Below are 22,606 nucleotides of genomic sequence, written 5' to 3' on the forward strand. Positions count from 1 at the left end.
CAACAACAACAACAACAACAAAATAAATAGTTTAATGAATATGTGCATAAGTCAGAGAGTTATGAGAGATCATGTCTTTTTCTGCAGTGCTCGTCTTCAACTTTTCCTGGACATACATTGCAATGCCACTTTGTTGTACACTGTGTTTACAAGCTGAAAAACTCACATTCCCCCTTTGACGACTAATTCCTCCATGTGCAGTCTGTAGTTTTTGTGTGTGACAAAGTGGTGTGGCAGTAACATGTCCGTCACATCCCACCATCAATCTTTTTTATAGTCATCAGCCTAGATCTCCTCTTTTCTTGCTTTCATGTTTGTGTTTGAGTGTGTGCAAGTGTTCCCACCATCGCTGGATGTTTATGCATGCATACTCTGTGGTGGGTTTCCAGTTGGCTGCTGGACTGCTGGCAAGGTTAGAGGCCAGTTAATCTCGGCTCCAACCCAAACACCCATCCAGCTGCTTATCTGAGAGTAAAAGGAGAGAAAGAGTGAGTCATAGAGTTACAAAGAAAAATAGTGAACTGTTGCTCTGTCCCGTACGTGCATTTACACATCCATCCACGTGTCTGCTAACAACATACTGTCAGTCAAAACTGAGCTAGACCTCGGCTGTGAAGAGTAGCTCATGTGTGTCAAGTCCTGACAAAGATTATCAGCACCTCAGTGCTGTGTCAGCAGTAATGAGAGTGGAGGAAAAATGTATCCGGTCATTTCCAGAAAATGTCTTAATGGGAAATTCTTTCTCTCTGGAGGTTTGCTCACTTCCAGTGGTCTCATTTTCATCCGGAGTGGGGGAGCTGTCTACTTAACACAACTCCATTTCAACTTGTTGATTTAACAATTGGCACAACAGGAAGACGTAGGTAGAAGGGCAGTCAGCGGCGCAGGCTAGAACTTTTCAGCCATATGTTTCCTGTTTCTTATTTTCTTTGTATAACACCATGTGTTCCAATATGCGTAGTAGTTCTCATGTGCTCAACCGTACTTAACTCCCTGTGGTTTCTCTCTAATCACAGATTATAGGGAGTTCATAAACTCTCTGAGAAATTAAAACTCTCAGGCTGATAAGTGGCGCGGTAAGACAATTGTGTGTTTCTTTATATTACAAATAAGGTCGAAAAGTGCAGACCTCATTACACGGTAATTCCATCAAGACTATTGTTTATGGCTCTACGGGGGAAATATACCCAAGACCAATAACAACACCATGCTAACCCACTGAAATCAAACAGTGTGTGTTGGTTTGGAGAGCTCTACCCATTGCTCACTCTGTTCTCCCCCAATCCATTGGTCCCTCCTGTTGTTTCGGGAGGGATCATGTCCAACATTGACGTTTGCTCTTACTCACTCGACAGCTTTGGACTTCTCTGCAATTGAATAACTCTATTTTGGCGCATGAGGAGCCGCTGACTCCGGTATATGAAGTTGCCATTAACCAAAGGGAATGCCCAAGGGCACACAATTTAAATGAATACACACAGTCTTCTACACAACTATTAGAACAGAGGGGCAACTGCCAGAGCATCAGATTTTAGATTCAAGTTTCCCTTCTCTCTATAAAGTGTTGCTCTTTGAAACTCCATGTGGTTGTTCTTATAAATCCCAGAAATTCAGAGGAGAAGCCTTCAGCTCCAGCTCGTCCTCCGGCAACAGTACAAGATCCAAAGCCTTGCAAATAAGCACACATATCAGCAGCATAATTGTGTGAAAGGATAATTCAAGTTTAGTATAACTTGAGACTTCCTTTAGTGCTTTTAGCCATTGTCTCTATCGGTTCAGATGACATTTTACTTACTGAAGTATGGACTCAAGGAACTTGAAGATTTGCCAACTGCTCGTCAGAGTTCCCACATCTCAGCAATAAGTGAGTACAATCATATCATCTTTCATAGGGATGATGGTAAACTGCAATAATAATGAGACAGTCCTGAAAAACAACACCATCAGTTGTTTCAGCAAATGCACTAAAATGACATTATCCTTCCCCCTCTGTAGTGGCCCTAAGAATTAGCTCTTGCCCATCTGGAACAAAGGACAGATAGTGTGACAGTTAACACATGGCAAAAAATAATTGTGTTATCTACTTCACAAACTTGTCCAAGAACTTTCATTCCCCTGATTCAGATTCAAACAAATGGAATTCTCTCCATGCATGTGGGTGAAGCACAGACTTTATTTGTGGTGAGAAAAACCAAACAGCAGGACTTTTGTTTTAGTTCACTGTCTCACCTGATTTCACATTCAAGATTAATTCACTATCAAGATTTGGGAGTATGCTTCAGATTGTCGATTCAAGCAAAGTCGTTACGACTGAAAGAAAGTTAGTTAATTATATTCATGTGCGATAAAACAGAGGGGAGAAAAGAACACATTTCATCAAGGATGTCAACATATACAACTGGTCTTCAGTTCAAGGGCCTCTCTGTGTTGCATTTGCTCATTTGGGTAAAATCAGGAGATTTGGAGGGGGAACCATGTCAGGCTTTAGCCCCTCTGAGGTCACAGCTGGATCTGTCTTGTGATCTTGATGTACTTCCATTTGTCTCACTGCATAGACTACTCTCACTACCAGCCAACTCGCTGTGGGTCTTTCTTAAACGCTGTAATTCTATACAACATGCCAGAATTGCTCAATGTTTGAGACAATAGCTCAGTCACCAGCACATATTGTGCATAGTCCAGATATGCAGCGATAATCCCCTCTGGACAACAACTGGATCCTATAAATAAGAACATAGTGCACCTCACAAAGCAGTTTGGTTTCCCCACATTCATATAGTAAAAATATGTGAGATGAGAAGTAAATGTGACTACAAACTGAAGATATTATTACTCTATTATTATATTATTTACTAGATATAAATAATGGGCCATGTCTAATTCCCACACACTCTGTGAGTAAGATGAAATGCCTTATTGTAAAGACACTTTAAATTGTCCTTTTGCGATTCATCTTCAAGACGGGACTCTTTTGGTTTAGTGTCATGTGTTTAGGAGGTGTAATGTCATTTGTTTGAATAGTTTAATGCCCAAAATGTAGAGAAACTAGCTATATAGTATGAATATAATAAAATAGTATTACCGTAATTGTTTCTATGTATATGGTTCTAGATATTTATAACAGGAGCAGATTTGGGTATTTTCGTCATAAAACGGCTAGTAACATGCACATAGTAAACTTTTTGTTCCTATACTTATGCTCCATATACTTTGAAATGTGCCAACCTCCAGGGAATCATGTGCTTTTGAACATTTAGGACTTGGAAAATTCTGGCAGCTGCAGTCCTCATCTCTTCGCTTGAGAAAATGTGTCTCTCCCACAGTGTCTTGGTCCCATGTCCTTCAAGGTGAGAGAGGTGAGAAGGAGGGACTGAAGAGTGAAGTGAAGTAAGGAGTGCAATATTTATGTAAGATACGTCCAACAGTGTCCAAGCAGTTTGTTCCTGAACACTGAACACCCAAGTTTACGATATATGATCCACTTAAAAGTCCTAATATCTCATTTAGTCAAGTGTGTGTGTGTGTGTGTGTGTGTGTGTGTGTGTGTGTGTGTGTGTGTGTGTGTGTGTGTGTGTGTGTGTGTGTGTGCGTGTGTGTGAGTTTCACTCGTCCCGCACTGGATCTCATGGCACATCAAAATAATGTCTGCATCTGGATAAAGTCTCTCCGTCCTCTACACAAAACAACATGGCTCTCATTGTGATGGAGTTTTTAATGTTGAGTGATATTTCACGCCTCAACACTTTTTGGATGAGTTTAGGTGAAATAGCCTGGCACATATTTGGAATTTGGAAAGTCATTTTTCCCTGCAGGTTGGCTCTTCATTACTAATTTATGATATTAGAAACCATTTAGCTTTTTTCTACGATAAAGATTTGTATTCACAGGTGTTATGACTCACTTGAAGCAACTCTTGGCAGGCACATAAATATAATGGACAACCTCTCAATCTCTTTAGTTGTCAGTCCAGGAAAATGATGGTAGCAACAATTAAATTGATAAATAGTGCACCTTGGATGAGCTGAATAATTGATTGAAGGTTTTAATTTAGAGAAGCTTATTACAATCCTTTTCCCCCACGTGGCTGCAATGCAGGAATTAGACTGTTCTTTTTTTATTTTTCAGCACAGCAGCAGCAATCCTTATTCGTTCCAAGTTACAACCAAGTACGATCTTCGCTGGTGGCTTAAAGAATGAAGGATTGTAAGGATGTAAATGTCAGTTCTACACCACAGCGCGGGTCCTGAGTAATGTCCAGGAAACAAGTCCAAGTAAAAAGCAGAGATTTTTTCTTCACTAATTGTCTTTATTTATACACATAAATAGTCAGACATCTATCAACCTAATTATGGGATTTCTTTGAATCACTCTCCAACAAATGGTGTCACTCGACTGATTAAAACCAGTGATGATTCGGCTCAATTAGTCAAGCGGAGAGACAAACAGTTTTGGAAAAAATCGAAACCACTTTATATTTGCCAAACACATTAGCGAAAACACGTTGGAAGTATATTTGCAACATGTGGATTCAAAGCTCACACTGATTGACCCCAAGCAAGCTCTGTCATGTGTGTGGACTTTTAGCTTTTGAAAAAAAAGGGTGCGTGTGTGTGCGTGCGTGCGTGCGTGCGTGTGTGCACGCGTGCGTGTGTGTGTGTGTGTACAGCAGGTGAGGACTTTCGGTAACTGAACCCCACCCAGAACTTTTCTGCCCTCATAAAGGAACTGCTTATACTGTTGAGATGTTGCTGTTGAAAGAACACATTTCAGACAAGAAAAAACAAAAAAACAAAACAAATGATAGCACTAATTCTTAAACAAACAGTGGTTACAACCATTGTATGTAACTTTTCCGACAAACCTGTGTGCTTAAATAGGAAACACACAGCAGTGCGTAATATGATAAGATATAATAATAGTGGTGAAAAGTGTATACTAACGCGTATGTCATCTATACCTGTAAACCTAATTCATTCTTTTCTCTCTGGATATTTTCGACAACCGTTGACAGAAGAATTTAGAGACATGGCCCTCAAAAACATTTGCAAATGTGGGTTGTACACAATGCAGGCAGAACTTATTATAAATTTGGAAGAGGAACTGTAAAACGATGTTGTATTGAATCCAGTTGTCCTTTATGTTGCTATTGGACTGCTCCGCTATTTCATTCAGCCTTAAGAATCTGCTATCCTGCTCTTCCCCCTACTGTACAATTATGGGATTTCAACCTACCAGTATGTAAAGCCTACATTGTATATGATTTAGGCTGAAGATCTTTATTCATATGTGGTTAAACTTAAAACTTATTCCAACATCCAACAAGAATCATTTCTTTAAAAAAAATGTATTTAATAAATCTACTACTGTACAATAAGAAACACATTGTAACAACAGGCATCGCTGCTCCCTCCTCCGTTGCCTCAATAATATCAATACTGCTAATTTGTTTACTTTAATTCAGGGTCACCAGCTGCAAATTATATGTGTGTGGATAGCCAGGCCATAATCTCAATTAATTACCTTTGGAGTCTGTTTATGCTTCAAAACAGACCCGAGGGGAAAGAACATGAAGAGCACTGGAAGCTGCTTGCTTTCAAAAACTGAAAGTATTGATTAAAGCCTCTGATGTTCACGCAACATTGAAGGCAATCGAGCAAAAGAGTGTTTGTAACTAAATGTGTATTCATTGCATTTTAAAGACATTCAGATAGGTGGGTATTCGTGTGCATTGCTCTATCTCAGGCAAGCTCCTTGATGTTCTGACTTCCAGTTGCTTTTATTGACCAATACTCTGCTATAAGCTTGGGCAATAAATAAACTGCTGGACCCCAATAAATCCCACATTCCCCCTTGTTTGCAACATAAGCACAAAGTGCAGTCCCGTGATAAATATCCTGGACCTCTTTTGCAGCCAATGATGGAGCCGGCCTTCCTTTCACTAAACTGGTGTGGAAGGCCGCCTCCATCATTGGCTGCAAACAGGACTATCCGGAACAGGTGATAGAGAGGAGGATACTGAAGAAATGATTGTCCATATTGGATAACCCGGACCACCCTCTCCACCACCTGCAGGGACAGCGGAGCACGTTCTCCAACAGACTGCTTCAGCTCTTTCTGTCACAAGGACAGATACAGGAGAACATTCCTGCCCACTGCAATAAGACTGTACAATAAATCACCTCTGGCCAGATCCTCCTCAAATTGAACATCAATAAACCTTGCACCGCTTCACTTTACATTTTACATACACTGTATACACTTTAATTTGTACATGCCCTTTATTATTTAAATTCTTAAATGAAATATGTCCTGCCCTGCTATTTTATTGTATTGTATTGTATAATTGTAAACATGTTTGCTGCTGCTTCACGAAAGTTCCCCCTGGGGATGAATAAAATAATATCTTATCTTATCTTATCTCTTTAAGAGAGAACCTCAAGCAGGACTCATTATTCTCATGGGAGCTGGTGTTGTGCATAGTAAACAAACGTAAAACATTAACAACTCGTTTGACACACTGTACATTTAAAGCTTTTGTAGATCAGTGAATTATTTGTTTTGTTTTATTAATAAAGGCCCACTGCTTCAATTAGTAGTAGTTACAAAGAAGTAGTTACAAAGAGTTGCTCTGCAGAATACCAGAGCCTATTGTAGTATCTCACAGAGACGGTTTGCCGAAAGTTGTCTACATTCAGTCAGATATGTATTAATAAAAACAAAAAAAAACAATAGTTGTAAATTAGGCGCTCATTGTGTCTCCGCCCACCAAACCGGAAGTTTAGCTGTTGTTGTCACACTAGAAGAAAATGGCTGCTGCTCCGACTTTTTTTCAACGAAGACACTGATATTTCCACTTAATTTGCTTTTCTCGCATCGGAGCGCCAGTCGACCGCTATGCAATCCACAAGGCAAGTCCGCCCCGCTCCTTGAGATTGACGTCGCTCCGTCGGTTCGTGTCTCGGACGACGTAACGTCAGTAGCGTAGCTGGTAACTTGCAAGCTTGCCCACCAGGAACGAGCTAGCATGCTACCGTTAGTCGCGTTAGCCTCCACGGTCGGGCACCAACGAGCTTGTTGCTACTCAGCCACCGTCCTCGCCGAGCTCGTGACCTGAGCGACACGGGTTGATCCACTCCGAGACATTGTGTACACATGTCCACTTTGCTGGAGCATTTAAAGCGCCCGCAGAGCGTGGAGCAACTACGATGAAACGGTTTCGCCTGTCAGTCATCTTCTCTGTGGCCTTTGATCGAGGATATTTTTGTTTCACCGTGCCGCCCTAATAACCTGCCGGCCGCAGCGAGGGTATCCGTGTTGATTGATCCATTCGCTGCGTGTGTGTGACCGTGCTGCGTGCCTTCTGTGTTGTTGTGCAGGGTGTGAATGGTCACTCTAGGAAGGTGACGGTGTGGGGCAGAAAGGACAGCGTCGTCTACCCGCACTCGCATTGGAGCTGGCGGTGGACCACAATGGTAAGTTTCATCTCTTCCAAGTCATACATATATATTTATATAAATAAATGCAGTGGACATCCATAGTGATATTTCGTAGGGTACCAGTTAAAGCACCCGACCAGAAGCCCCTCACCAAGGCGTTCACAGTGTGTTCTCCCCTCTACCAATGTGGGAGTTTCTATTGTCACTTATCTGTTCCGTTTACTCTTATTTCCCAAAGCAACAAGTTTTGGAATATGCATTGGATCGAGCCGAGGTAAAGAAAAAAGTTATTTCAGTCTTGTGTGTTTGTATGACAAGAAAATAATAGCATGTACTCACTCCCACGTATCCCTGTGCATGCATTGCATGCACGCCTATGTTAGTTACGTATTATCTGTCTCATCATCCATTAATATGGTGTATTATCTGTTATTCAGTACATTGTGGAAAGTGCTCGACAACGACCAGCCAAAAGAAGAATTTCATCCGGTGGGAGGAAGAGTTTGTATCAGAAGCTCTATGAGCTGTACATAGAGGAATGTGAGAAAGAGCCAGAGTTAAAGGTGTGTGTTATGCATTATTACTAGGTAGTTATGGGCATGCATTAATACCTTGTTTGTTTCAATCTGTTGGGAAAGAGTGGCTGTCAGGACATTACACTATATTGATGAGTTGTAAAGATACATGCACAGGTTTTCTTTCAATTGCCTGAAAAGTTTCATCAACATGAAATAATAGTGGCTTCCTTTTTAACTAATGGGCTCAGAACAGAACCAGGTACAAGTACATGTAGATGGATTGCAGTGACATACTCTGTCTCTTATGTGTGTGTGTGTTTTGTTTTTCTGAAGAATTTGAGGAGAAATGTGAATTTACTGGAAAAGCTGGTGTCTCAGGAGTCCGTATCATGTCTGGTGGTCAACTTGTACCCTGGGAATGAAGGCTACTCTCTAATGCTCAGGGGCAAAAATGGATCTGGTAAGAAAAGACTATAATGCAAATGCAAAGTCCATCCAGTTTTGTTTTTCTGATCTATGTGCAGCAATCGTCTCATCTGTAACACTCGTGTTTTGTGTTGCTTTTTCTAGATTCTGAGACCATCCGTCTGCCATATGAAGAAGGAGAACTCCTGGAGTACCTAGATGCGGAGGAGTTGCCTCCTATTCTGGTGGATCTGTTGGAGAAATCGCAGGTGTGTTTTTGAAGGTTTAAACTGTATCAAATGCAGATTTAAGTTCAACATTATTTGAACGTAAGGTAGTAATGCAGGTATTGTGAAGCATACTCAAAAGCTTCAGACGGGTTTTTATATTCATGTCTTGAATGTGTAAAGAAATCATCTGTTGGTTGACATCCGCCATGTGCAATTTGTCTCAGGTGAACATCTTCCATTGTGGCTGTGTAATAGTAGAGGTGAGAGACTACAGGCAGTCTGGTAATACCAAGATGCCCACCTATCAGAGCAGACATATCCTGCTGCGGCCAACCATGCAGGTAAACCAATAGAATACATGCTAATCCTCTCTCAAGGAGGCCAAAACAAAGTATAAAACAAATACTCTCATACTGTTTGATTATGACCTGAAATGAGGGACAAAGTAACTTACCATTAACCTTTAACGTAAAATAGCTGAGTTGCTTATATCTGTATTCTTGCCCTGCAGACTCTGATCTGTGATGTCCATGCCATGACCAGTGACCACCACAAGTGGACACAGGTAAAGTGTCACTATCTCACTGAGAAACAAGACAATAAATCCTCCCTCATCTGACACCTCACTGTCTTACTGTGCCCTTTGTCTTAGCTAATAAACATGTATTTGACCGTAATAGCAGGCGATCCTGGTGTTTTGAGCCCTTTTAGCATCAGCACATTGCACAGGTGTTTTCTATAGCCTCTGTTTTTCTCTGCTTCAGGATGACAAATTACAACTGGAGAGTCAGTTGATTTTGGCCACAGCTGAACCCCTGTGCCTGGACCCCTCCATTTCTGTCACCTGCACAGCCAATCGACTGCTCTACAACAAACAGAAGATGAACACTCGCTCCATGAAACGGTACGAAACATGCTCACACACTCCTCAGCTCACTTTGAGTTCAGTCACACAAGCAGCGGAAATGCTCATTTTGTGTAAAAAAAAAAAGGGGGGGGGGGAAAGAAGGTAAATGAAAGACATATAAATAAAAGCTCTGTGATTGTGGATGAAGCAAAAGCCATGATCATTTGAAGACGTGTACCTCATTTGTATCACAGGTGTTTCAAGAGGCACTCTCGAGCTTCACTAAACAGGCAGCAGGAGCTTTCCCATCTGCCACCACAGCTCAGACTCTACGACTACCTGCAGAGGAGGAAGGAGAGGAAACCTGCTCCTGCTGCAGACCTTAAGATCTCAAAGATCGGAAACGTAAGTAATCAACGTACCCACGACTCAACAAGCCTGTATGTGCGTGTAGTGTAAATACGCAGATAAGACAAAGTTGACTGAGGCTGTGTACTATTTGGTTGATTTTTCTCTCGCATGATGACATTTGTCATCCACCTGTCTATCTATCATAACACTAATCACGTTGAAATAAAACTTGAAGAAATGTGTTGAGTCGTGTTAAAAACATATTCTAATTGCATAGCAATCATCATCAAAGCGGTAAACAAGCTGATGTTTCAGTTCTGCCGCTTTTCTCTTTGCGCCTATTGTTTACTTCCCTTGAGAACAATCTGTTAACCTATTTAGCACAATGCATGCTGTCATAGTGCTCCCTAACTTGGTTCTGCTCATACCTCCTTTTTGTTTTTCTCTGCCACGGTTGTTGCTTCTCGGCTGTCATCTCTTGCAGTGTGTTGACATGTGGAAGCAGAGCAACTGCCAACTAACTGTACCGAAGGAGATTGATGTAAGTAGCCAATAGTCCTCTTGAACACGGTCTCTGAGCCAACACCACTTAAAACCCACTCAATTTCTAGTTTGGTATTCATAATGTAGGGCATAACGAACCAGATGGAATAATTGGTGTGTTGCTTTAGGTGGAAAAGTATGCTGTGGTTGAGAGATCGCTGCAGTTGGAGGACTCTCAGCCCACCACTGTGATCTGGCCTGCTGAGGTAAATGTGACAGCAGCATGTTAATGCTCTGAGGGTACAGATCAGTGCTGGCTGCTTGCTGTTATTAATAAGAATAGAGTAGCTGTGTGTAATGCTTTATATGGAAACATGTCCCCCACTGTCCATAATCTGTTCTGGATTCTTTTTCACCTTTTTTAGATATTCTTCATCCCTTATGTAATTCAGTGAGTCAAAGGGAAATAAAACAGTTGGTGCTCGGCACAGGAAAGGTCAGAAGGCAAGGCCAGTTGCCAAAGCGAGCATTAATGTTTCTGACTAGATGTTAAACCATAGTTTGACTTTCCCTATGCATTTACTCCTGCTTCTCTTTTCTCTCCTTCATTAGAGAAAGTCAAAAAAGTTCATGGAACCCAAGTCAGCAATACTTTTTACATCTTTGATGTCTGTTTAGACATCACCACCACTTTTCAGTAACATTTCTATGACGCATGCTAATCTGATTCATTCAGTTGACTGTCCACTTTCTTTACACAGGAAATTGTAGATGACTACACATTTGAGTGTGAAGTTGGAGGCCAACCCAAGATGACCAAGGTGTCTATCTTCCAGTCGATGGGAGACCCGCTGGTGTATGGGAAGATCTACTGTGCTAAAGAACCAAAAGCCGAAGAGGACAACTCTGATCTAAAGCTCATACATTCCCCGTAAGGACGGTCTGTGATACAAATTCAGTATACAAGTCTGAATTTGAAATGCCAGTCTGAATTCACTCGTCCTTGTCTCTTTTGTCTCGTTCACAGCTTCCTCATAGGCTCCAAGATAGATGCAGATCGGTGAGTTATCGTGTTTGCTTTTGTTGAGAAGCGAATCCTGTCAAATGATCAGTTTTTAGGGATACGCTGTTGGGAGAGCATGGTACAAATGATGTGTTTTGTCCATTTCTTAGGTTTCTTACTCAGTACAAAGGAGTGTATGAGAGCGATGTGAAGTGTGAGGTCAAGATGTCCCATAACTCAGGCAGCGTGGGACAGGGGCCTCTCTCCCCGAGCAAAGATGAGGTAAGTACTGTCTTACTTTGATGTAAGAAAAGTTGAAGGTTGCTCCAAATGTATGGAATTTACGCTTCCTTTTTTTAATGGAGTTGAAAAGATTTAACACCTCAACATTCAGATTACAGGGAGGCTTCATCATACTTTATCTGATACTGTTTTGTGAAAGAAAAAGACAAATTACAATTTCCATCAATAAATAACCGTTTGCAAAATTGCATTTTGAGGTTTAATGAGCACTCTGACATACTGGTTGAAATTTCATCTGCAGGGTGATGGTATTTCTCCTCTAGTCCAGACGTCTGTTTTGGGAAAGGGGGTAAAGCATCGACCCCCTCCAATCAAACTGCCTTCTGGATCAGGCAACAGCTCCTCAGGTACACCCGCTATGTTTGACAAAGATGAATGGGGGACCATGTGGTGGCCCTGCGAAAGCAGGATGGTAGAAAACAGATACACAGAGGAGAGGAAAAAAAGGGTAAATAAGCTCATTTGTGTAGGAAAAAAATGTATGAATCATATTCACGCCCTTTCCCATGAGGTTAGCTGGAAGGAATTCTGGAGATTGTAGAAAATCGCAACCTAAAGTAGACTAGACAGATTTGTGGGAAAGGGGTGCAACCAAACCTTTAAATGTCGAAACAAAATCTCTGGACTGCATCAAACACCATAGATGGATTAGCTTTACCCAGACATTCCTTACATGGCTAGCATTAAGACCACTGGGTGAAACTGAGGTCAGGATTGCGACACCCCTGGTCTGGTTAAGGGTCAAGCACGTTGGCAACGCTTATATATTGACTACTCTTTGTTCTCAGTTGGGGTTTGGAACGCAAATGGACAAAAACAACTTAGACGAGACTATAACGTTTTTGGATATGAAGTTACACAGTCACATGCTTATGAAGGGATATTCAATGTGACATGCTCGGTTTAGGTTTTCAATTCAATACTCCCTGCTTTTGATATTAAAAAGAGAGCTGTACATATCTTAACTCCTCTTTTATTCCTCAGGTAATACATATAGTTCACAAATCACCAGTGGTCTACTCAAGTGTCCTACGCCCCCTCCAGCCAAAAGCCAGTCTCTGAACAGGAAGCACTCCATGGAGCTGAGCCAGGTGGGCCTGCTGTCACCTGCCTCCCTCTCCCCCATGGGCTCCACACAGAGTAAGTATAGCTGAGTCCAACGAACACCAATTGTACCGGATTGTCTTTGCATGAGTTCTTCTCAAGCCTCCAAAGTTCTCCAAATCTGAAATATTTTGTGCGATAAATTATGTCAAATGGCCGTGACATGGTGCCAGTTCCTGAGAAATATGAATGAGCCCGGAACGTATAAAACCACAGGGACTTATCTGATACTGATACTTATCTGAATATAGCATCAGTACAACCACTATAGCATCTTAAAGGACGACTCCTACCCTTTGCACAGGGAATGTCAGCTTCTTCCTTCTAGATGGAGGTGTTTAGTGCCACAGTGTAACAAATCGGTATAAAAACAGCTTTGTTCCAGCAGCCATCATTCAGGTGAACGCATTAGAATAATAACCGTGCACTGATGTGCGGCTTTGTGTACTTTTATCATCATGTCTGTCTTGTCTGTGTTGATTGTAATGTGTGTTGAGATGAATGACTCACTTTCCATTGCGAAACAAGTCTACCTACGGGTACAAATATAGTAACCTGAACCTTATGCATTCTTACAAAAACAGCTGTTGAGCAAATTGCCAGAGGTAGAGGCAAAGTTTTGATATGAAAGAGCCTTGTAATTTTAACTCTTCAGCTGTTATTTCATGTGGCCATTGTTGTACATTTGCATATAAAAGTATCATCGAATCAAGCACTGAATTGCCAGAATTGTTGTATAGTTTTGTCACGTTCACCTACACCTTACAAAATGTATTTGTTTTTCACCAGCTTAAAGTAGCCCTTTCTGTCTTCTGCATCGTTTTGTCTGTTTTTAGGATCGGGGACCCCCAAGCCATCCACCCCCACACCCACCAACACGCCGTGCTCGACCCCGCACCCCACCGACTCCCTCTGCGCTCCCCTCTCATTGACCCCCACCCCTTCAGACCCTCCCATGCTTCAGAGTCTGTCGCAGCCCGCCCTCCTCACGCCCTTTTCCCAGCAGCAACTTGCTCTAAGCCAACCGCTGCCCGTCATGACAATTCCCCTGCCCACCATGGGCACGTCCATCACCACGGGAACCACCTCGCCGCAGGTCATGGCCAACCCGACGGGGCTCAATTTCATCAACGTGGTCAGCTCCGTGTGGTAGGGGTTAAATCGTCTCTGCTGCCTCTCTGTCACTTGCTCGTTGCTGTCACTCTTCATGACGATCCTGTTCTGTTTGTGTAGCAGTCCTCAGAACTTGATGAGTGGCTCTAACCCCATGCTGGGTCCAGGCCTTAACTTGAGTGGAATCCTTCCAACCGGAGGACTGATGCCCACCATGCAGTCTGCAGCACAGGCTGGTAAGAGATTTCAGTGCCTTGTACCCTGAAGTATTACTATAGTGTGCTATTTTTCATCCGTCCAACGGACATGTCATTGAGCGTATTAGTGAATTCCAGCCCCCGGGAGGCTGTCCCTGATCTGTAGAGGGGGGCACCCGAGGACCCCATTTTACCAAACGGCACAATCAGCAATTTGCAGTTGACATGTGGGGAATTAGGATCGACTGTTTTGCTGAAGGACATTTTAAGGTGGTTGAACCCACAGTGGGTGCTCCAGTAATCACACTTAGTGATTTAATACCGTACTTGGAGTCGTCGTTCTTAAAGACCTGTATAACATACAGCTTATCAGAAAGGAACCTCAACAATTTTCTGACCCAGCCCAACTTCTCTGAGAAAATATCATCCAAATAATCTTATTATATAAAGAGGAAAATTGTAAGGAGTGGTTCAAAGAGAGATCCATCATCCTCGACAGGCAACAGGATGCACAAGTTTACAGAAAATGTACAAAAAGCTGTAATAGTAAGAGGTTTACAATGTGCTGTAAAATACTAATGTATGTTCAAGTCCGGTAAAAGAAGCCCAGTAGGTCTAATGAAAAAGTCCAGCGATACGTTGATAGAGTAAGACCACTTCTCTTGGTCTGTCCGGTTTAGTCTGGTAACTGTGATTTGTGTTCCAGGGAGTCCTTTTGGCCTGAACAGCAGTGCTGGGTTGAGACCACTGAACCTACTGCAGGTACGTACTGCTGCTAGTAGCATGCACTGGGTATTTGTTTGATGGAGCTCCTGTCCTGATCTTGCACCTCTGTCATCACACCTGGAATAGTGATGAGCTGTGTGTGTGAATCAACTGCACAGCTCAATTTCCTCACACTTCCTTTTCCTGCACCTCACTGCAAATGCCATGTCGTGAACACCCTTCATCAAGTTGTTCTTGTTGTTGTTGTTTACATTGGTAATGGTCTAGTTACCCTAAGTTCTTTGATTGCTTTGTTAATTCTCCTGTTTCCCTCTGCTCTTGTCCCTTTTGTTGCTTACATGTGCACCATTCCTTTCCCTCTGCCTCTCCTCTCTGCATCTCCTTCCTTCATCCTCATCTCCCTGTCTGTTACTCCTCCACTATTTCTATCTTTGTGTATGTGTTTTACATTTCCAGATCCCCACTGGTCCTCTCATCTTTAACTCCTTGCAGCAGCAGCAGTTGTCTCAGTTCTCCCCACAGCAGAGTCAGTCGGCCACCTCCAGCCCTCAACAGCAGGGGGAGATGGTGAGACGCACGTGCACGAGCACACACGCACACACACACACACACACACACAGTCAAAATAACCATAGTAGTTGAAACAATAGAATATTGCAAATTGTGTTTGAGTTAATCAGAAAATGAAATATTAGAGTTTAATAATGTTTATCTTAGAAAGATGTATAGTGTCCAGGTTAGAAAACACAGAGAGTAGAGAGTTCACAAAAGCACAGCAACATTTTTTTTTTTTTTTTTTTACACAACAAAACTGAGCAACCTAGCTTGTTTAGGGAGGTGAAAGAAAAGCCAAGACTGACTTCACCACTGTGAACCAAAGTCAGAAAAAATCCTTTGAGACTTCACAAAACTAGGCTATATGGCCAGATGTCCAACGGTAAGCTACTCCTAAAAAAGGCAAGGGACGGATGGGCCAACAAATAATATAATTGACTTGAGAACAAGAATTTGAAATTGCTCGAGTGTCCCAGCTGGAGCCAAGACTTAGTCACAATGGAAAATCTGTGAAATGACATCATGGCATCTGTCGAGGTGGTCTTCATCGTACTAGAGCAAAGTGGAACAAATCTGCAAAGAATAATAGGAGAAAAGCCCAGAATCCCGCAGTGCCAGGGTGATACTGACATATTCAATAAAAAGCTGTAGCGCCACTGCCAAAACACCTCATAACATCTTTATAGTGTTATTTGTCTTTTATTCTTTTTCTTTTGAACAACGTTCCAACAGTATCTTGCTTTGTAAATAGCGTTGCAAATTTGAGTCCAAAAAGATGGAAATGTGCTCAAAGAGTTAGGATGAAGGAAAAAGGGTGTCAAAAACACCAACATATTATTTAGACTTAACTTTCTTTTGAATATTTGTAGTTGAACATAGTGGTGAAACACTGTACGCATTACTGCTCTAGTCTTTGTAGTCCAAGGGTTTTGTGATGGCCGTGAACAGGTGTGGGTTGCGATTGTGTGTGTGTGTGTGTGTGTGTGTGTGTGATGACCTCACTGTCCTGTTTTGCCTTTGACTGCTTTTGCAGGGCGACCAGGGGTCAGATCAAAGTTTAGGAAACCAGCAAACAGCGGTCATCAACCTGGGAGTCGGAGGGTTCATGTCTTCACAGGCAGCCGGTATGATCCACACATAGACACCCAAACACACAGTAATGGCACACAAACATTTCTCTTTTATTCAACCCGGTAACTTGTTTCAGAAAAATGTATATCATGCCACTCACTAGTAGTAATGAGATAAGATGTTCTAATGTATTCATTATTGTAATCACTGTATATTAGGACTCATAGTCTGTAACTAAACATGATCATTTTACTGAAGATCGCCATTGTTCCTGTCAATGGAGCATGTAACAACTTACATGAGGGACTCAACTCCCCCTTTTCTCTGCTACATTCTCTCTTTTTTTTTTTTTTTTTTTTACTTCTGTTGTTTTGTGCCCCCACCCTTATTCCTTTCCCTACTGCACTGCCTTCCTCTCCTTCTCAACTTTCCCTGCTCACTCACACCTGTCCGGCTCACCCCATTCACGCTATTCGATTATAATCTACTTAATAATGTCCTTGCACACGGTCATCAACCTGTGCTGTTGGCCTCCCTTCTTTCTCTTTTTGTCTTCTCTCTTTCATCTCATCTCTTTCCTCATTGTGTGGTTATGCATCACTGAAACCACGCCCCCCCCCCACCACCACCACCTTTCACCCCCCTTTTGGCTGTATGTGTGTTTTCTCTCTCCATACTTTTACTCCATTCTTTCTCCTGCTTCTCTCCCTCTTGCCACCACATCCTTCCCTGGGGTTCCCTCTCTCCCTCCTCCCCCTTAGTGCTGTCCCAGTTGGGCTGTGGGCTGGACGGGTCTGGGCCCCTGCTGCCTTCTCCCAGGCTTCAGCAGCAGCACCAGCCACAGATCCAAGTAATACAGCAACTTTAACATTTATACACACATGTACATACGATGTAAGAACACTGCGACTAGATTCATCGGCCAACTCTCCATGCCTTTGTTTAGCAGGCGATATGTTGTGCTACATTATAAACGGTCAGGGAAGTAGGACAGTTAATTTGCTCTGCATTAAAGTCTAAAAAGAACATTTATTAATATCTCTTCATAAATAAGTTCATTATTCAGACCTGAGTACAATTTTGAATTGATTTTAAAAAAAGAACTTCAAACAACTGTGTACTGTATGTCACAGAATAAAATATGGCCCCTTGGATGCAGAATGTAGGTGAAATGACATTACCCCAGGTCTGATTTTCATCAAGATTATTTTCTTGTGTTGTATGTTTGGTTAATATGTTGATCCCAGCAGTCCCAGTATTCCCAGCAACCCACACACCAGAGCTTGTGGCACTTCCAATGGCAGCAACTAACCGCGTGTCCAACTGGGAGGCATGTTCTGGCAAAGCTTTTAGCAACAGGATATTAACTATTGTCACTGGGCACAGTGGGTACTGTCGGAAAGCTGACTGCAACATGAAAGATTGGAGATGACAGACTGCAAGCATGGTTGTCGAGGTGTTTAAAGATTATTGTCTTTTTGCCCAGTTGAAGTTGCTGACTTACTCTGAGCAGAAAGCACGGCCGCTACCTGCATGCCTCTTTTTGCCAGGACCACAGACCATAATGTGTGTCCCCTGAACGCCACTGGTGCTGCCTGACTGTATCCTGCCTCACTTCCCAACACACCCAAACTATCTCTTTCTTCTTCTCCTTCCCCTCTGCAACTCATTAACCACTCTTCTGTGTTTCTCCGCACACTCCTCTTGTATGTCGTACCAGGCTTTAGTGCAGCTTCACTAACCCATGGCACTTATAGTTATAGATCTGTGACACAAAGCATTGCGCTGATAAGCTAAGACATCATTTTAGGGAGTCTGCTTAACAGTAGTGCCAGTGAATGTTTTGTCTTTTTTAACCGTGCCGCAGATGCTTGGACATACCTAAGATTCACTGGTGGTAACATGCATTATGCTGCTTGCAGTAACATCCCGAAAGCTCCTCTGATGGTTTTTGTTCTTCATCTTTTGCTGCACTTGCACAGTTGCAATTCTTGCAGCACCAAATGCAGCAGCAGCAAATGGCTATGGGAGCAGCAGCAGCTCCTCAGGGGGGAGCACCACGGCAGCATACCGCCAGCCAACCAAGAAGTAAGAGGAAGAGGAGCATGCCACAGCCCCTCCCAAAGTCATGACAGACTAAAATCACACACACGAAACAACCTTCCCCCAGCAACACAAGGACATGAATGATCCATACTGTGCTCTTTGTCTGCCTCACTGTGGAGACTGCAGACCCCAAAAAAAGACTTTTTTTTGTCCTTTTCTGTGTCTTTTTCTAGCTGACAAATTGTAATGTAATGGTTCCCAGAGGTTTTGGAGAACCACAACTGTGTCCACCATAGGGGATGGATGGGGTTTTAAGACCAGGGAGCCCCACGCTTAAAGAACCGTAGTGATATTTTTTTTAAATGAAACAGAATAAGATGGTTCTCGTAGGTGGCGGGCTTTCACAAAATATCACATCGTCCCTTCAGGAAGTCTTTTCACTCCGGGCGGCTGAAGGGATTTTGAATACACATTCGAGGATCCCTCATGAGCGTGTCCGACTCTCCTGCCTCTGCTTGGTTGATACCGGTAGAAACTGCCCTTTAAGCACGGATCCCAGTGAGCTCTTTGACACCAAATCCATTTAACCATTACATGTGAAAATGCAAATCTAATCTTGGAGTAGTGCCTGGGGGCAGCTCTCTACCTCTCAGTCTGTTGGAAGTCTTTCTTCTGTTCGCCATCCAGGCACAGGGCTCAACCGGGGACTCAAGATGAACATGCAAGACGGTGTATCTGCTTTTGTACAGCACATTTTGAAAAGACATTTCCTTTTAATTAGTTCGGGAGCCATGAGCGTATTCTTATGAGGCATCAATTGAGTGTGTATGCGAGACGTTTCTGGACACTGAGAAATAATTTTTTAAGCAGTCTTTGTCAGCAGTTTTATTGTTATAAAAAAAAAAAAAAAAGAATATATATTGACAGTGGAAAATACAGCTTTTAGATAAAAAGGTGTTGTCTGAGGCTCTTTATTGTGCCGTCTTCACACTGTGTACGACTTTGTCAACGAGTTTCTGGATCTCTCTCTGTCTCGCTGTCGCTCTGTTGATGCACTCCTGAAGCTTCTCTCCCGACAGTGGCGTCCCACCTGAGCCAGGGAAAGATCGGGAGAAGAGATGTTTTCTTTCCATTCAACCTCATAGTAAAAGGTTTATATGATTTAGTCTAGTACTGCAGGAGCATCATTTATGCCCCGTTGGTCTGTGTTAGTCCTCATTGTTGTAGTGAGAGGACTTAACACTGGAGCCGTATCGGTCTCACGTAACACTCACATCAAAGCCAACTAGTTATGATGCCAACAATGATTCAGTGGAGGTAATACGGCAGTGAAACAACAAAACAGCTAATAACTAAAAAACCTCTGAACTAAATTTCATTGTAAATCAGTTTTAAGTGCAAATGAAAAACAAATACTTGACCATAATGGTATTTTTAACACTGAAGTCTTTGGCATATGATCTTTGTTTCATATAAATCTCCACATAAATGGTAATCAGCAGAAGAAAGAGGCAGTGATGGGAATGTAGTCTATACAACTTTTCAATTAATTTCTACTTTTAAAGTGATTCAGTATATTTAAAGTAAAGAATATATAGGCAGCTTTACTTAGACTGTCAACCTGTATTGGCTGCTATTTCTAAATATACTAAAAGACATTTATAATGAATCACAAGATGAACCGCGCTAATTGTAGAAATTTAAATATAAGATTTAGTTTCTTCATGTATTCAATAAGAAATTTGAATAATACAGAGTATGCGCTCCATAAGAAGAGGCGAATAACTCGACTGTTTCTGACCTGGTTTATGGACAATGCAGAGTCGCTCTTCATCATCTGTCACCACAGTGATGTGAGCGGTAGACAGACTCTCCTCCTCAGCTGTGGGGTCTACAATCAGTATGGAGCTGCACACAGAGCAGGCCAGGGTTACAAAAGGCATCACAGAATAGAGTTGTTATTCTGGCTGGACAAACTGAAATGCACTGACTTACTCGTCAAAGACACAAAAAGAGGCGGCGACTGGATGTTTGTGAATATGCAGCCTGCGTCTCTTTTCTAAATTCACCTCTGGTGAACTCGTCTCTGTGCTGATGGTGACCTCTGGGAGTTGTGCTGTGGGGGAGCAGGTAAACGTTAATCTACGAATGAAAAACAAGCTTCAAAAACAGCCTATTTAGGAGAGAGCACATACTGTTCTTCAGGGCAGCCAGCAGGGCGATGATACAAGCATCCAACAGGTTCCCGTCGTAGTCGAGACACATCATGTCACAGTAGAGCACCCAGCAGAGCTACAGGCAGGATTAGCAGAGTCAGGACCAATGAGCCAACATTTACAACAATCGCAGTGCACATGCATGATTTACCTTTCCTCGTTCAATGCACAAGTCCTCTGTTTGTATCACCTCAGAGCTGCAACCACCATATTAAAGAATTGTGGGATTAAAAAAAAAAAAAACAGTAAGAGTTAGCAGACACATGATGAAGCTGTGAAATGACAACTAAAAGTCTGTCACACCTTTCTATTACATCAGCGATGAACTGGCTGGCCGCCTGCGCCTGCTCTCCTGGTGCACCGGGCCGAAACTGTGAGGAACACAGCGGCGGCAGGTCCACGTTGGGTACTGAAGCATGGAAAGAGTACTTCAGTCAGTGTTTGTTTATGTGGATCCCCTTAGTTACAGTTTGCCTTAAAATCCACATCCGACACGATCGTACTGCACTTACCGATGTAACCTTTACCTGGTGCCTCCACTGTTGGGTTTGTCAGCTCCTGCAGATGAAGAAACACAAGAGCAGTCAGGTCACCTGGTCCAGAGGCATTGAAATCAGGTTTGTAACTGCTGTGTTCGTGATCATTTACCGCTTTGATGCCACAGATGACTGTGGTGTTTCCAACCTTCACCAGGGCTGAGCCATCTGCTGTGGATATGGACCCTGAACAGAGCAGAGAAAATCATCCTCATTTAGACACAACATAGTCATACATAATGTACACTGTAGATAAGAATCAATGCGGTGCCTCACCTATGTTCAGTGTTGTGGTTCTGAACTCTGACAGCTCCCGTCCATCAGGACGACAGTTTTCTTTCTGAAAAGGGAGCATTGAACGTTATATAACTGATGACATTGGCAATAATAATAATAAATCGTAACAAGTCACTCCGCAGAACGGATCACTGACCAGAAAGCTCCTGTGGTACTCCAGAGGCTCAGCAACTCTGGGAGTGGACAGGTGAACAGGGAAGGGAGGAAGGGGTGAGTAGATATTCGCTTACGGAGACAGAGACTGTTGTCACGTATCCGCAGTGACAGATCAGCTAATTACCCTGCAATTGAATTCTCCTGTGATCAGATTAATAATAGCAGGACAGCGACACATGGCTCATTACTACATGCGCTAGCTATTGCTTCTGTCGTGTGACGTTATTAGCTAACTATTCAGCGGTAAGACATTACGTTACGTTACAAAATTAGCTGCAGCACCGATCAGCAGAACAGAACACGCCTTTAACGTCTGAATCAAGAGTGCTTCTTTTCCTAAAATCAGCCAAAGGTCAGATCAGATCTGGTGCTACTGACACCATCATTTCAAATCGGACGATTTAACATATAAATAGTGTTACTTTCGGAGTCTGTCGGCCTTACTTGAAACCAGCCGCCATGATGTTTTGATTCACCACGTGGGTTTGTTGTACGTCCTACGGTGGCCGGTAGGCGGAAGCCGGCGGGAGATAAAATTCGATTTGGATCTAACTTAATTCAGCCACAGACGGGCTCTTTTATATTGGTTTCTTATTTACGATAAACACATAGTATTACCAATGAGCTTATAATAACACAACCCCCCTCAAAAAAAGTATCACTAGGTTTGAAAAAGGCTTTTTAAATACAATAAATACCTAAATAGCATAACTTTTTATTCTGGTTAATTTCCAATGCGATTTAAAAAGCTTGATCGTGTTAATTGTGTTTGATATCCGTCACAAATTATGTGTTTTATGTTTTTTTCAGTGGAATATCCATTGTTTATACTATAGACAATAGATTGCTGTGGCTATAGACTCTATAGCCACATAGAGCCACTATAGACTCTATAGCCACAGCAATGAGAGAGTACCTACTTGTAGTTGCCTACTTGAATCATTAATTTAAGTGCTAGTAAAGCTGCTTAGCTTTAAAGGTATTCCACAATATCTTTGACAAAGCAGTAATTT

At 42.4% G+C, this 22,606-nt stretch overlaps 2 protein-coding genes across 9 annotated transcripts; one reads left to right on the forward strand and one right to left on the reverse strand.

Annotated features, from left to right (window-relative positions):
* Positions 1 to 6,764: 6,764 nt before the first annotated feature.
* Positions 6,765 to 19,299, forward strand: supt20 (SPT20 homolog, SAGA complex component). 8 transcript variants are annotated; one of them, XM_034549690.1, is made up of 24 exons: positions 6,768 to 6,908; positions 7,377 to 7,472; positions 7,675 to 7,710; positions 7,874 to 7,999; positions 8,288 to 8,414; positions 8,525 to 8,628; positions 8,814 to 8,930; positions 9,101 to 9,154; positions 9,354 to 9,493; positions 9,691 to 9,841; positions 10,272 to 10,328; positions 10,459 to 10,536; positions 11,032 to 11,201; positions 11,298 to 11,330; positions 11,444 to 11,555; positions 11,818 to 11,923; positions 12,561 to 12,716; positions 13,517 to 13,829; positions 13,914 to 14,029; positions 14,697 to 14,752; positions 15,173 to 15,283; positions 16,305 to 16,395; positions 17,104 to 17,192; positions 18,325 to 19,283. In XM_034549690.1, the coding sequence occupies exons 2-24, from the start codon at positions 7,470 to 7,472 to the stop codon at positions 18,472 to 18,474; spliced, it is 2,496 nt and encodes an 831-aa protein (XP_034405581.1). In that variant the 5' UTR covers positions 6,768 to 6,908; positions 7,377 to 7,469; the 3' UTR covers positions 18,475 to 19,283. The 8 variants fall into 8 exon arrangements, 7 of the variants coding, with proteins under 7 accessions (XP_034405583.1, XP_034405581.1, XP_034405584.1 ...); XM_034549692.1 differs by lacking the exon at positions 17,104 to 17,192 and having other exon boundaries at positions 6,765 to 6,908; positions 18,325 to 19,299; XR_004611024.1 differs by lacking the exons at positions 6,768 to 6,908; positions 7,377 to 7,472 and adding an exon at positions 17,590 to 17,798 and having other exon boundaries at positions 7,479 to 7,710; positions 18,325 to 18,435.
* On the reverse strand, positions 19,267 to 22,082 carry exosc8 (exosome component 8). The gene is made up of 11 exons (XM_034549694.1): positions 22,038 to 22,082; positions 21,574 to 21,610; positions 21,417 to 21,480; positions 21,253 to 21,326; positions 21,117 to 21,162; positions 20,908 to 21,013; positions 20,756 to 20,801; positions 20,584 to 20,680; positions 20,384 to 20,504; positions 20,190 to 20,296; positions 19,267 to 19,478 (listed from the first exon to the last, which is right to left on the reverse strand). Exons 1-11 carry the CDS (start codon positions 22,052 to 22,054, stop codon positions 19,360 to 19,362), a joined length of 834 nt encoding a protein of 277 aa, XP_034405585.1. The 5' UTR covers positions 22,055 to 22,082; the 3' UTR covers positions 19,267 to 19,359.
* Between the last annotated feature and the right edge of the window lie 524 nt (positions 22,083 to 22,606).

This window comes from Cyclopterus lumpus, chromosome 14 (genome assembly GCF_009769545.1).
Source record: "Cyclopterus lumpus isolate fCycLum1 chromosome 14, fCycLum1.pri, whole genome shotgun sequence".
Lineage (NCBI taxonomy): Eukaryota > Metazoa > Chordata > Actinopteri > Perciformes > Cyclopteridae > Cyclopterus > Cyclopterus lumpus.

Coding starts and splice junctions, on each gene's coding strand:
- supt20 (XM_034549686.1), top strand. CDS start 7,621: ATGTGGGAGTTTCTATTGTCACTTATCTGTTCCGTTTACTCTTATTTC. Junction 11,556..11,817: donor TCTCCCCGAGCAAAGATGAG/GTAAGTACTGTC, acceptor TTTCATCTGCAG/GGTGATGGTATTTCTCCTCT. Junction 14,753..15,172: donor GACCACTGAACCTACTGCAG/GTACGTACTGCT, acceptor TTACATTTCCAG/ATCCCCACTGGTCCTCTCAT.
- exosc8 (XM_034549694.1), bottom strand. Junction 21,327..21,416: donor AACCACAACACTGAACATAG/GTGAGGCACCGC, acceptor TGCTCTGTTCAG/GGTCCATATCCACAGCAGAT. Junction 20,681..20,755: donor TGTGCATTGAACGAGGAAAG/GTAAATCATGCA, acceptor TCCTGCCTGTAG/CTCTGCTGGGTGCTCTACTG.